At 44.8% G+C, this 15,262-nt stretch overlaps 1 protein-coding gene across 1 annotated transcript; it reads left to right on the forward strand.

The window, feature by feature from the left end:
* The first annotated feature begins 202 nt into the window (after positions 1-202).
* Positions 203-13,940, forward strand: IPP (intracisternal A particle-promoted polypeptide). Its single transcript, XM_015421966.1, has 8 exons — positions 203-517; positions 1,341-1,772; positions 5,934-6,089; positions 7,378-7,545; positions 9,299-9,436; positions 10,028-10,150; positions 11,421-11,641; positions 13,389-13,940. The coding sequence occupies exons 1-8, from the start codon at positions 226-228 to the stop codon at positions 13,611-13,613; spliced, it is 1,755 nt and encodes a 584-aa protein (XP_015277452.1). The 5' UTR covers positions 203-225; the 3' UTR covers positions 13,614-13,940.
* Positions 13,941-15,262: the final 1,322 nt, after the last annotated feature.

Genomic DNA, 15,262 nt, shown 5'->3' on the forward strand with positions numbered 1-15,262 from the left:
AAATCAGATTTGAGGCCATATTGCTGCTACTGCTACTAGAATCTCTTATTGATTTCATGGTATCTGAAAGGATTCCTTACTTTAGTTTTTTTTCTTTTAAACTAAAGTTATGTTCAGCAGCATCTTGATAATTAGAGCTGTCATTTTCAGATCGTTCCTTTCTTTTCTCAGGTTGCTGGTAGATAAAGATGGACATCGGTCAGTTGCTTTCTTTCTGACTGCATCATGGCTTGTATGGCATATCCCAGCACAAGTGGGTCTCCCTTTTTGGCAGACAGACATGCTCGTCTTATACTGGCCCAGATAAATAAGATGAAATGTGGACAGCACTTCTGTGATGTGCAGCTCCAGGTTGGTGATGAAGAATTTAAGGTCCATCGACTTGTCCTGGCTGCAAGCAGCCCATACTTTGCTGCCTTGTTTGCTGGAGGAATGAAAGAGTCTTCGAAGGATGTTGTGCAGATCCTGGGAGTGGACGCTGATATCTTTCAGATTCTCTTGGACTTTATTTACACAGGTAGACTAATTTCTAAAACACCTTTCTTGTTATACTTTGTGGCAATGCCTTAGTAGTCCAAGTTTTCCTGTCCAAATGTTTTAGTTCACTTAATACTTGCTGGTTTGTACCTCAGCACTAACTATTTTACAGGCAATCCCATCATACCTTAGCATGTCTTTAGTGGTAAACAAATAAGTTATCCATCTCCTCTACAATTGGAGACCAACTGTTGTTCCTGCCCATCTATCTCTGTGTAAGGACAGTTGTGGGTGGTGTTAAGGATAAAGACCTAAAGATACATCTTAACGTTACTGCAGTCAGTGGTGATCTCATTGGAGTAACCCTGCCTTATCCTACCTTCTTGTTAAAATAATGCAAGAAGCTATTGTAGCTTTAGAGAATGTGGTATTCCTTCTCCTGTGCAGCAGATAATAGGCCTGTTTCTCACAAAAAGCAAATAAGATAAGCCTCTTGTCTGTATTGTACTATGGAGTACAAGTGGGGTCTTGTGTGACTAAAGAATTTTTGTAGTCTAGAAATCAAGCATATTTGGGACACTGGTTCTAGCCTAGGTTTTCTTTGGATGTCATTTTTGTCTATGGGCATGGAATTAACAACAACAACAAAAGAGAGAGCGGGCGGAGAAGAGGCAGTGTAAATGCCTTTGCCTTGTCTAGTCAGTTAATTATTTGAACAGTTGCTGATTCCCCTCTAAGATATCAGTAACAAATAACAGTCATGCCACATGAAACAGTTACAGATTTTGTGGAGAAGCCATAAACGAATGGGTCAACAAGATTTTATATCATCTGAAAAATTGTCTCCCTTGTTGTGCATTCAGGCATAGTCAGCATTTGCGAGAGTAATGTCCAGGAGCTGATTGTGGCTGCAGACATGTTCCAGCTCACTGAAGTGGTGGACCTTTGCTGTGAATTTCTGAAGGGACAGATTGACCCCACAAACTGCATTGGACTCTTCCAATTCTCCGAGCAAATTGCCTGTCATGACCTGATGGAGTTCACAGAGAATTACGTCCATGCCCATTTCCTGGACATCCAGAATGGAGAGGAATTTCTGGCATTGACAAAAGACCAGCTTGTTAAGGTCTTACGAAGTGAGGAGTTGAGCATAGAAGATGAATACCAGGTTTTCATAGCAGCAATGCAGTGGATCCTGAAGGATCTGGGGAGAAGAAAGAAACATGTGGTAGAAGTGCTGGATACAGTTAGATTTCCTTTGCTTCCTCCACAAAGACTCTTGAAGTACATAGAAGGTAATTGAGAGTAAGGGGTGTGAAATTTGAACTCTTCATAGAATTGCAATGTCACTGACCCAGTCTGAGGCTCTGGGGGATTGAGTTCAGAGAAGTGTAGCTGCTACAATATTGGGGTGCCCCTTCAGAATAATAGTGGCTTGTGCTAGTTCTTAGGCCTGCCAAATACAGGGCCCTGATAACGGTATCAACTACTTGGAGGCTTCAAGTGCTGAGATGTGCTGGGCTCCACTAAAAGTAGCCTACAGCATCATGTGAAACATCGTAGCATTTTGTTTCTCACTGGCAGGCCATTTGGAGGAAATGTCCTAGCAGTCTGGACAAGAATAGGGATTTCGGCAAGGTATGATAGGCATGAATAAGTGTGTAACTTGGTAGATGCATGCTGATAGATGAAAAATATGGCTTATACATTAAAGTGTACATTGAGGTTTACAGAATAATCCTGAGCCGCACCTGTGCTGTGGTGCCACTAGTTGCCTTCCTAAGGGAATAGTTATGTGGCGGTTGAATGGGAAAAAAGGTGCCCCAACAGTGTTGCTGGCTACAGCAGTGTCCATGGCGATTCTGCCACAGCGTTCCGTTCCGACGTTGTTGCAAGCTGGGGGCAGCATGATAGACAGGGCAGGCAGAATCAGTGGGAGTCATGAGTTGAGGAGGCTGAGTCAAGCGTCTGTCACTGGCAGCGTGCGGAGGGGGCGGGCCACAGGAGCAATGTTCCTTCTCTGCTGTGCATCCTTCCTTAAAGAGACTAGCTCCCATAACGAGCCCCAACCACCCGTCCGGGGGGGGGGCATCACCTGTCAGCTCCACTGGCACCCCACAGTGGCATTTTGCGCACAGAGTGCACAGGGCACCAGAGGCTGACAGTGGACAAGAACATGGATTTCAGGGTGCTCACTGCTGACCGCGACAGCCAGACACTCGCCCACATCATTGACGGCATCCGTGTGCAACCCTTTCTGGAGGCACAGCAGGAGGGAGGGGCAGGGGTGCCAGAGGGCTGAGAGAGACTCTGAGAGGTGCCCCAGGAGTCTCTCAATGCGCTCCTGTCCCTCACTGGCGTCCCTCACAACAGCAAGAGGCCCCTCCAACAGTCACCGTTAAAGATGCTGCCAGCCTCTCCATCCTTTGTGGCATGGGGAATGACAGAGCCACTAGTGGTCCGCCCATGGGTCTAGTGGTCTGCCAGTTTGGTGCAGTGGTTAAGTGTGTGGACTCTAATCTGGGAGAACCGGGTTTGATTCCCCACTTCTCCACTTGCACCTGCTGATGTGACCTTGGGTCAGTCACAAGCTCTGGCACAGCTGTCCTTGAAAAAGAGCCGTTTGTGTCTGTTGTGGGGAGGGGAAGGGAAAGGAGTTTGTAAGCCGCTCTGAGACTCCAAGTGAAGGGCGGGGTATAAATCCAATCTCCTCCTCCTCCTCCTCCTCCTCCTCCTCTTCCTCTTCTTCAAGGCACCTCTGGCCCCCCAGCACATGGCACCATTCGGAAGTCGTCAGACTTGACAGGGTGGCCTGCTTGCCTCATCAGAGCGAACACAGCAGCGCTCCTGGGCTCAAGCAGCCAGGATCAGGGCTCAGTCAGGTCTGCATTTGCATGTCCGTGGCCCAACTGCTGGAGCCTTGGTGGCTTCTGGCATCCAGAGGGGTCAGCAAGGTTGCTGCCATGGGGGCCGTATACACCGGGGGTCCCTGTGCACCCGCGGCTGTGGCCAGGAGGTTGGCCAGCCCCCTCAGCCATTCTGTTTTTCACATTGCTTAGGATCCCCTAAATGGGAAGGAACGACAGTGACTACAGAGCTAGGAATTTCCACCAGGTGGGATCACTGAGATATGCCAGTTTTGTAAGTAGAATAGAGGTGGGGTAGTTCGTGGAAGGGACCACACATCCGCATGTATGACCAATCCCTCCACAGTGCAGGCCCCCTGCATCCACCCAATGATGGGAGGATGCTCCTGGCTCTATGGGTCTTGGGTCCTCTGATGGTTTTGGGCAGCTGGGACCTGGCTTGGCACATATAGCATTTATCCTCATGGTAGCCATTGTGCAGGGAAGCCGTCCTGAAGGCTGATAGTGCCCTCTGGTTTTGCTGTCAGTGGCCGAGGTTGCCTAGTAGCCCCTGCCGTGTGCCTTCTGACCATCTCCTCTCAGCAGAGTGGAATGCTACCCACCAAGCCTCTCTGAGGGGGCAGCCCTTTAAGCCAACAGCATTGTTTACACAGTGGCTCCTGGATGGGTCATCAGCCCACGCTGGCCCCTTGGGCTCAGGGACCACAGCGAGGGCAAACCCATTAGGGTGTGTGGTATGCTCTTTTGGCTGGGCAGACAGCAGCCTATTGCGTAGCTTTTCCCTCCCGCCCATCTGTGACAGCATTATTGTCAGGATGGGCCCCCCACTGCTGTTGTGTCTGTGAGGTTCATGTGGCTGGCATGGCACCTCCCATGTGCTCCCACCTCCCATAAGGTTCAGGAGCAGGAACTGGCCCGTTCAAGGCTTGTATCCAGCCTGCAAGCAATTGGTGTGATGGAGAGAACAGGAGGCTGCTTGGGGAATGAGCGGAGCCACTCCAATTGTGGCTTCAGTGTGGCGAAACAACCTCGTCTGCATCAGTCAAGTGGAACCCACACATTTCAGTGGTAGCCACACTGGTAAGTTGGGAGCTGCCAGAGCCACATTCATGCCCGCTCAGGATTACAAGGCAAGGTTGCATGCCTCTCTGTTCAACCTGCAACTCCAGGGATGCTGTCCCAGATGACCGTGGGTATTAAAGTTTGCATTGGGGGATCACAGACAATCCTCTTCTGGGGCCTGATGGCTGCCAGCACTGCTGCCATATTCACATCCTCCCATGCAGCGGCTGCGCTTTGGTCCATGGGGGGGTGTGTGTGTTCTTCAGCAATCCATTGGGGGGGGGTGTTCCACGTATTGGGAGCCTAGGCCTGCCATCAAGCATGGAATACCTGGTGGACTTCAGCTGTAGACAGCTGCCTCCTTGTGTGTGTGTGTGGGGGTGCTGGCGATCTCCAGCTATACTGGTCACTGTGTGGCCTGAGGCTTCTGCCACACATGAGGCCTTGTGCATGTGGTGCCTGCTCCCCCACCAGATGATCTGGTGGCCTTCCACCTGGAGTGGCTGCTGCCACATAGGGGTGGCACATCTTGCTGATGATCTCTGGCTTGATCTCTGGATCACCTAGCAGCCTTGGCCAGAGGTGGCCACAGCCACACGGGTGTCTCCAGCTTATTGGGCCTGGGTCCCGCCATGCATGTGGGCTTGCACTTGGGCCACACACACACACCCACTTCTGCGGGAGGGTTAGTTCAGCCTGTCTTCCCAGTCCCCTTCCATGGTGGCTTGCGGGCAGGGGAGAGCTCGTAACACCCAGCTGCTTTGCGCTTTTACCCTGGGGCCTTGGCTTACAGCATTGGAAGTGGGCTGGAGAAGGGGTTTGTTCCCCTCCAGACAGTGCAGGGGCATCTGCCTGGTCCTGCACTGCTGGCTCTCCAGTCCACCCATATGGGTTTTCTTTTGCATCCTCCTCTCTAGCCTATGGGGCCTCACGGTGAGGACATACAAACTCGGAGCTTACGAGTTACTGTCTTGATAAAGACATTTTATGGCACACGTGACCCAGCCTGACAAAGTGACATTTATGTCCGATCCGGCACTCTTAACAAGTGAATTTATCACCTCTGGTTTAAAGTGTTGGACTAGGTTCTGGGAGACCCAAGTTCAAATCCCTGTTGTGCCATGGAAGCTTGCTAGGTGAACTTGGCCAGTCGGCCACTCTCAGCCTAGCCTACTTATAGAATCATGGAAGGGGCCCTAATGACAACAGGCCATGTGGTCCAACCCCCTGCTCAGTGCAGGATCAGCCTAGAGCATCCCTGACAAGTGCTTGTCCAGAAGGGCTGTTATGAGGAAAGCAATGTAAATTACTTGGGGTCCTCATAGGAAAGAAAAGTGGATTATAAATGAAATAAGTAATGGTTGGGGTTCAGCAAGTGGGTGGAAATGGTGTGTATGGACTTTTTATATTATTGTTGTTACCTACTTTAAAGTCATGGGATGGGGAAGTTTAATCAGTACTGCACACATGCATGGCTGTTTTATAGAGCGGCTGTTACTGATTGTTCAGTTCTTCTGCACTCCCCAGGGGTCCCTGATTTCAGTCTTCGAGTGGCTCTTCAAACTCTGTTAAAAGAATACTGTGAAGTGTCTAAGTCTCTAAAAGACAGCAAAGTGAGTAGTTTCCTACAGCCATCCAAGGCACGTCCTCGGAGGAAAGCCAGGAAGTATCTTTATGCTGTAGGTAAGGATCCTTGTTTAGTATTTTGGATTTCTTCAGAACCCAAACAACTATTTATTTATTTTGTTACTTCATTCATAGCCTGCCTTTCTTTCTAGAAACAGTTTCCAAAATATAAAAACAGTGCAATCAGACAGCATAAGACAATGCAGCAGGACTAAGAATACAAAGTTAGAAGACAATGCGCACACAAATACACAAGACCAGTCTTGAGACATGACATACCATAAACTGTGCAGAAAATGGATTACAAAAGTAGAAGAAAGTAACCAAAGCAAGATAATGTATACAATAAGCAGTGTACCTTTATAAAAGCACCCTCTTGAACTGTTCCATTATACTACACCCCTATTTTCTCCCCTCCTGAACATTTCTATTTTATGTCCTTTGCGGAATGCCAAAAGCATTGGAGCAGGCTATTTCACAAGGCACAACAGAGAAAGTTCAGGTATGGGCTGCTGTTGTCTTTACACATTTCCAGTGAGACACCCTCTGTTGACTTTGCTCAGATGAGCGAAGCTGTTACAATGGAGCATAGCAGGAGAGCAGGTTCTGCAGATAAGTGGGTCCAAGGCCAAAGGGCTTTGTGGGTGATAACTAGTAGCTTGAGTTAAACCCAGTAACTGATCAACAGGGTTTTTTTGCAGTTGCATTAATGTCCAGTATAATCCCTAGGCTCTGAACTGAATTAGTAAAGGTCAGTTGAACCCAGTCGAATGTGGGGAGTGCCCTTCAATACCTCAGCCTTCTCAAGCAGCATCACCTCTGTTTTGTCCTGATTCAGTTTCAGGTTAGCCATTTAATCATAGTAGTCAGGCAGTTGCTCAGGACCTCTACGGCACTCCTGGGCAATTTGGTTAAAGAAATGTAGAGGTGGGTGTTGTCAGCATGTTGATAGCAGCCTACTTCAAAACCATGAATGATTTCTCCGAAGAGCTTTACATAGAGATTAAATAGCATGGGGGATAAGACTGAGCTTTATGGAACCCTACAGGACAAATCCCACACGGATGACGGTTGGTCTCCAACAACAACCCTCTAAGACCAATCCATAAGGAACAATTTAGGACCACTCAGATCACATCCCTTGATATCTACTTCCGTTTCTGAATGCCTGAACAATCCAGCATGGTCCACAGTATCAAAGGCTGCCAACAAATCCAGTAAGCAACAAAGAGATGCAGTACATGTGTACATTCAAATGAAGATCATCAAGCTAAACTCACAAAAAATGCTGACTAGAACTTTAAGGGGCTACTTAGCATTTACACCATCTCTGTTTCTTGAATAGGTGGATATACTCGTCTGCAGGGAGGCCGTTGGAGTGACAGCAGAGCCCTTAGTTGTGTGGAGCGTTTTGACACTTTCAGTCAGTACTGGACTACTGTGTCTTCCTTACACCAGGCTCGCAGTGGGCTGGGAGTGGTTGTGGTAGGAGGAATGGTCTATGCTATAGGAGGTAAGAGTGAAAAATCCCTGGGGGGTGATACATGATTCTTTGATGTGTGTTATTAGCCTTTTCGAGGAGCTGCGGTGGCTCAAGTGGTTAAGACGCTGAACTGCAGGCTGTGGAAGGTCAGTAGTTCAGCAGTTCGAGACCCAGGTGCCGCATGATGGAGTGAGTTCCCATCTCTGGTTCCAGCTCCTGCCAACCTAGCAGTTCGAAAGCAAGAAATTGCAAGTAGATAAATAGGTACCACTTCGGTGGGAAGGTAACAACGTTCCGTGCGCCTTGGTGTTTAGTCATGCCGGCCACATGACCACGGAAACGTCTTCGGACAGCGCTGGCTCTTCGGCTTTGAAACGGAGATGAGCACCGCAACCCTAGAGTAGGATTCGACTGGCTTTCGAGCAAGGGAACCTTTACCTTTACCTTATTAGCCTTTTCATTAAATGTAGGAACTCAGGCACAGAGTGATATGCAGTGTTGTATCTAAAAACAGTATATCGAAGATGCAGTGATGTCTAGAGTTCAGCAAACAGCATGTCTGTGGGCAGTGGGGTTGCCAAGGGAACTCTGAGAGAGGACAACCCAGTACCATGCAAGCACAAATCCATTATCTTGCAGAGGGATATATGTGTTTGCTTGCAAGCACTCATAGACAGGCACAGTTGAGCACTTTCCCAACTATACATCTGGCCATCCAGAATATTTTTTAAAAGGGGCAGTACCTTCTCAGCTTTTCTCAGTGTCCTGTTCCACATTTTCTTCCTTGGTAGATCTCTACTTCTGGAGAAGGGCTGTTAAATGTTTTGTTCCTTTCATAGTGCTAGTAAGAATATGAGGAAGAAACTTCCACCACGTTATCACCCTCCTGAAGCCTATATATCATCACATCTGTCCATCTCATGCACAGGTGCAAACACAGACATACATATATAACTGAAAAACATGCCAGAACTTTGTGTTTGACTACACAAACTTTGGTGCCTCAAATGACTTTCGTGTTCCCCAGTGATGGTGGTGCTAATTAACTTGACTAATTGTTGACATTAAGTACCCAGTAGGTTTTGTATGGTTTCCTTTTATCACTTGGCACATTCAGGACCCCTCATAAGTTACATCCAGAAGTCAAGCTGTGCTTTATCTCAGCTGCCCTGGCTAAGGATGTGGTACAATTTCTGCCAGCAATGAAAACTACAATTAGTATGTAGTGAAAAAAATGCAGTACAGCGTAAAGGGTTTTATTTGTAGCTTATTTTTCTGGGCTTCTGAAGTTTACTAATGCAGAAAAGTTTTGTACATTCTATTAGTTTGTAATGCATTCTTTATAAAGCACATTCACCTCAATTAAGAGCCATCACTTGTTGGACCATAAGATTTACAATACAAAAACTACTTGAATATTTATTTATTTATTTATTATTTCAACTTTTACCCCACCCTCCTCGCCGAGGCAGGCTCAGGGCGGCTTACATAAAACCCAGCAAAAACAATATGCATCACAGTTTAAAATGCACAAAAAAAATTCATTCATAAATCAAATTATAACTATTGGGTTAGAGTTGCAGTTGAAAGAGTTGCAACATGACAGTACTGAAAGCTGGTTAGAGGTTCAATTTCTTGGCATGGAGAGAACCTTTATCTGTCCTGACTAATAGAGGTAATTTTGTAACCTGTATTAAGTCTTTCAAGTAGATGAACGTAAGCTGAGCACCACCTTGTTTACATTAGATTTTTAACTCCTTTGTGTTTTTGTCTCTCTCCTAAGGTGAAAAAGATTCCATGATTTTTGATTGTACTGAACGCTATGACCCTGTTACTAAGCACTGGGCAACTGTAGCTTCCATGAACCATCCTCGCTGTGGATTAGGAGTGTGTGCCTGTTATGGAGCCATTTATGCTTTTGGCAAGTCCTTTCACTGATCAGTATATTCTTAAACTCAGAACAGTACTTCATTAGCATTGTTACCAATAGAAATAGAAATAACACTAGCGTATATCAGTGGTAACTAATAATTAGCTTCTCTGGCCGAATATCCTTTTTAGCAAAGATCAAATACATAATTTTTTCTGCAGTAAAATCTCAGAGAGACTAAACTCAGAATATATGCTGACAAATTAGCTGAAAGCAAAGTACTGCCTAACCTCCAACTTGCCTACTCATTACATGATTATTTAGGGAATGAATTAGGGGATTAAGGTTATGAAATGACATTGCTCTGTGCATAAAACTGGATCTTGTGGGGAAATGGATAATTTATAAAGCTGGTGAGCATTTGTGAGCACTGCACCTTCCACTCCTGAAGAACTTTGAATCTTGAGATTCTTTGAAATGAAGCCTGAAGATAACAAGGGGATATAGAATATAACCTTGTAGGCAGGGCCCTGTAACTTTTAACTCTCGTTGCATTGTTGCCTACTACATTTAGGTGCTTAAAAGACTTGTGCTGCATTAAAATTTCATGTTCGTTGTTTGCTTGCTTCCTTTGGTTTGCAGGCGGTTGGGTTGGAGCAGAGATTGGCACTTCAATTGAACGTTTTGATCCTGATGAGAATAATTGGGAGGTGGTAGACCGCATGGCAGTGCCTCGTTACAATTTTGGGTGCTGTGAAATACAAGGTGAGTAGGCTTGATCTTGAGCCATTGTCCCAGTGGTAGCAATTTCTATTTATTTGGGGTTTTTCTCCATAATGCTCGGAATGTTATGTTTTGGTCATAGCTTCCTACATTTCTTGCTTGTTTGGCTTTAGCATTGTAAGATTGATCTTGAACACAACTGTATGCTCTCTTTGCTTCATTTGTTCTTTCATCTGGAAACACTCAACAAAAATATACTAGAGAGCAGGTGTTACAAACAAATGGTTAATTTGCTTTTTTATGAAGCCTTTCCAAAGTAGTGGTTAGGAGATCCTGGCAAGTCCATACCTAGATCTTAGTCCCTCACCAGCAAGTTATATAGCAGACATAGTTTTCTTCTAGCCAAATACTTCTTGAAACTGTACTTTCTAGATCCCTATATATTTTGGCTGTGTTCTGTACCACTGAATTGTACCTCCTCACTATAGCAGAAAAATGCTTTATACAAATAGGTGGAGGATTTAAAAATTATCAGTAAAAGTGAGTCTGTACTCCTAACTGAGGTGCTGCTTCTCCAGCTAACTGTGTGATGGGGTGGTTAGAATTAAGGTGATGTCACCTCTTGGTGGATGACAAAACGTGGGTCAAGTGACTATTGTGCAGGATTTGCGCTGCAGGCAAGAGGGAGAAGAATACAAAGAATTAAAAAGATCATTGAAGCATATCTGAGTTGACTTTTTAAAAAAGGACAGTAAATTCTCAAAATGGTGAGGAGGTGGGAGGAGGGAGTTGCTCGTTGCTATTTGATTGTTTATGTATCTTATTTATAGCCTGCCTTTCTCACTGAGACTCAAGGCGGATTGTGGAGTAAAGAGAGAAAAATGGAACCATACAACATATCCAGTCAATAATGCTTTAGGACTAGGAATAGAAAGTTCAAAGATAATGTGAGGAACCATGACCTCAAGATGATTACATGACTATATTCCACACATCAATTGCAATAACATTGAATGCACTATCAGGGACAAATATTTTTCCAGGCTCAAAATATTGTGCTTAGAGGACTCAGAAAGCCTGGTATCTTCCCAGAGTACTGTGTTGAAAGATGCTATGCAAACAGAAAATGAATCCTAATGCAGGAGAAGCCCCTTCAACTGCAATTCATAAGCAGTTATATTAATGAAGACCACTGAAATTCTCTGGACAAACTGGGCTGTGGATTGTATCCTCCGCACCATTACGTGTTTACTGTAAGTCCCCTTTGTAGCCAATGTTCAAGTGGCATTTAATAGAAATTGTTTGGTTCCAGGTTTAATTTATGTTGTTGGAGGCATTGGCAATGAAGGAATAGAACTTTGTTCTGTGGAAGTCTATGATCCAATATCGAGGCGTTGGTCTGCACTCCCTGCAATGGGTACCAGAAGAGCGTATCTGGGTGTGGCTGCTCTGAACGACTGTATTTATGCCATTGGAGGATGGAATGAGACACAAGATGCACTCCCAAGTGTTGAGAAATACTCCTTTGAAGAGGTAGTGCTGAATTCCCACAAATCAGATTATAAGGGTAGACCTATTCTCTGGAGGCCAGGTCTATCAATATAGTGGAAAGGGGTGGGTAGATCTCTTTTCCGGAGGACAGGTCAACCAATATAATGGAAAGGGGTGGGTGAAATATGATTTTATTCTGTTTTCTCTTATAAAGTTTAAGTTATTCTTAAAATATGGTTTAAATATAATTTTAAAGAATTTATTCTGAGATTTTTACAAGGTTATGGAAGTAATCTTCTAAAAAACTAATATACGCTATACTCACTCACAACTTTAATCCTGCTAGCTTTTTTCACTCACGAGGTAGAATTTCTGCTCACAACACTGAGGAGCTTAGAGGGAACATTGATTAGAACCTGTTTATTTGTATATGCTGCAGCTCAAGTTGAATGTGTTTGTAAACCTACCTTCTTCCCAATCCAGTTCATGGCATTTCATGCCGCCTGGTAATTGCTAATAGTGGCTGTGATCCTGCTACAAAATTTAAACTTGGTAACTGGTGAATATTACTGCCACAGTGGATTGGGGGGGGGGAATCACAGATTCCTTAAAGGTTGAGACTAGCCTTGTTGTTATTTCACACTCTTAGGGCTATGTCCTACATTAGGTATTTCCAGACACAAGCTTTCTCATTAAAACTTTTTCTGGTTTTCAGTGCCTAACAGGGTCTACATAAGTCTTGACACTTGGACAGGTCTAGACCTCTCCAGTGGAATGGAGGTGGTGAGGGAAGATCTTGAGCATTCTTGTGACTGAAGACATTAATATCAACCTCTCTTTCTCCTTTCTGTTGGTCCAGTGGCTTTTATTAGGACAATTATAAACTATATGTGAGGTTGCTGCTAGAGAGGTAGGCAAATTATTGGGGGGGGGATGTCTGGCCTGTGGAAGCTTTTCCTCTGGCCCTCAGGTGTCAAGACCATTGGCCTGCCAACTGCAGCATCAGCAAGCACACCAGTGCCCCCCCCCCAAAAAAAATGGTTCAACAGCTTTGATGACTGAGGGCTGTTCAGAGCAGCAGAAAGGACCACATATGAGTCCCTGTTTGGTTTTGATGTTTAAAAACTTCCTAAAATTTAAATGGTTTTAGTATAAAAGGTAAAGGTAAAGGTTCCCTTGCTCAAAAGCCAGTCGAATCCGACTCTAGGGTTGTGGTGCTCATCTCCGTTTCCAAGCCGAAGAGCCAGCGCTGTCCGAAGATGTTTCCGTGGTCATGTGGCTGGCATGACTAAACACCAAGGCGCATGGAACGCTGTTACCTTCCCACCGAAGTGGTACCTATTTATCTACTTGCAATTTCTTGCTTTCGAACTGCTAGGTTGGCAGGAGCTGGAACTAGAGACAGGAGCTCACCCCGTCTTGCGGCACCCAGGTCTCAAACTGCTGAACTACTGACCTTCCACAGCCTGCAGTTCAGCGTCTTAACCACTTGAGCCACCGCAGCTCCTCTGGTTTTACAAACACACATATTTTGTATTCCATCTTAATCTTTTACGATGGAATAACTGAATGATTGGTTTTATATTTGGTCACAAATGTTGATTAGGACCTCCCCCCATTTTACCCTCAAGAGTGTAAGTGGCCAATTTGGCACAGCCCTTTTTATGGAACACCTTTTATCAACTAATTTCATATTAAATAGCGCTAGAATGCTTTTCAGAATTGGAATGTATTGCATTGATAATAATTTTTTTAAATGTTGCTTTATTTTATTTTTTTTAATCATCAGGAGAAATGGGTGGAAGTTGCTTCAATGAAGACTCCCAGAGCCGGCGTGTGTGTTGCAGCTGTAAACGGCCTCCTGTATGCCACAGGAGGTAGGACTGCTAGCTATGATTCAGCTGCCCCGGTAACTTCAGATTCTGTTGAGATTTATAATCCACATATGGATGCTTGGACTGAAATTGCTAACATGATCACCAGCCGCTGTGAGGGAGGTGTGGCAGTGCTTTGAAGAAGACAGTCCTTGTAAAAAATCAACAGGGATTGAATGTTAAGTGTTCTGTGAGGAGGATTCGGGCACCAAGGAAGAGGAATCTGTCTGGAGATGGAGGAAGGAGAGACTTCCATCATGTTCACTCCAGTAACTGCAGCCCCTACTGGAGGCTTAAGGTTTCTCTGTGGCGCATGAGATAATTCCTGGATCATGCTAAAGCCATAAAAATGTTTGATGATGTTTACATTTGACGTGTGTTAAGTAACCTCCTATTTTTCATAGACCAGGGACCAGTTGGTATGACTAGGGCTTTACAGTGTTTGAAGTGTAGCAATTAATGACAATATAACAATGTCATTCCTTAAGGAGAGATCCTAAGCAATGGGGTTTTATCCTCATGAAAAGGTTTATTTCTTTGTGGCCAGGCTTCTGCCTTCTGTTGCATCCTTGAAGAAGATGGACAAGACAAGAATGATGTAGCTGTTTGCTTGAAAAGTCATTTTTGGGGAGTTTTCTGTTGTTTCTTAGTTTTAAAATGCAAGTTTTAAAATCCAGGTTTTAAATTTCTGCTTGCTTCTAGCAGATCCCTGTCACATCACTTATTATTTACCCATCAGGATTCAGCATGAGTCTTTGCAAAGCTTTTAATATCAAATACAGTAACTTCCTTTCATGTTGGAAGCAAAAATATTTTGTTCCTATTTTGCAAATTTAAAGACTTATTGTAAATTATTTTGGGGTCTACTATAAAAGTATTCTACCTTCCTTCATCCTTACTGACTGGGCCCACGTGAACTTTCAAAGGTTCCATCTCAGCCCACATACACACTGAAGCTGAAGGATCATCTTGAAACAAGAATTTGATGTGTACAGAATGTTAAATTATTTCACTAATTTGTTTGGATAATGAGCATGAGTAAGTTGGACAGAAGAGAGTAAATTGGACAGAAGAGAGAAAGTGCAAAAGAGTGATGTATTGATTTACAGAGGATGGGTTTAAGCTACGCACATCATACCAAGAGGCCTTTCCATGCTCTGTATGCTGGCCCATGTAACTGGGGTGAGTCTGTCTGGAAGCATCATTATTTATGGCTGAGTACTGATAACATGTCACAGATGAGTTGCTTTACAGAAGCATGTTAGCATGGAGCAATATATAAGTAAAGGTAAAGGTTTCCCTTGCTTGAAAGCCTGTCAAATCCGATTCTAGGGTTGCGGTGCTTATATCCGTTTCCAAGCTGAAGAGCCAGCGCTGTCCAAAGACGTTTCCGTGGTCATGTGGTTGGCATGACTAAACGCCAAGGCGCACGGAACGCTGTTACCTTCCCACCGAAGTGGTACCTATTTGTCTACTTGCAATTTCTTGCTTTCGAACTGCTAGGTTGGCAGAAGATGGAGCCAGAGACTGGAGCTCACTCCATCATGCGGCACTCAGGTCTTGAACTGCTGAATTACCAACCTTCCAGCCTGCGAACAGTGCAGTCCTAAGCAGAGTTACACTCTTCTAAGCCCGTTGCTTCCACTGAATTTAGGAGGGCAAACTCTACTTCAGATGGCAGTGGAAGTGGCTTAGGTGTGCAAGTCTCATATCTTAATGCAGCCATTTATGAGCATTTTTGTGTAAGAGCTTTAAACATATTGTTGTCATCCCCAACTTTTAAAATACT

This window comes from Gekko japonicus, unplaced genomic scaffold, assembly GCF_001447785.1.
Source record: "Gekko japonicus isolate JY-2015 unplaced genomic scaffold, Gekko_japonicus_V1.1 scaffold75, whole genome shotgun sequence".
NCBI classification, from domain to species: Eukaryota; Metazoa; Chordata; class Lepidosauria; order Squamata; family Gekkonidae; genus Gekko; species Gekko japonicus.

Excerpts from the sequence above, each read along its gene's own strand:
- IPP (XM_015421966.1), top strand. The coding sequence starts at position 226 with ATGGCTTGTATGGCATATCCCAGCACAAGTGGGTCTCCCTTTTTGGCA. Across the intron at positions 7,546-9,298 it reads AATGGTCTATGCTATAGGAG|GTGAAAAAGATTCCATGATT; the intron begins GTAAGAGTGAAA and ends CTCTCTCCTAAG. Across the intron at positions 11,642-13,388 it reads AGAAATACTCCTTTGAAGAG|GAGAAATGGGTGGAAGTTGC; the intron begins GTAGTGCTGAAT and ends TTTAATCATCAG.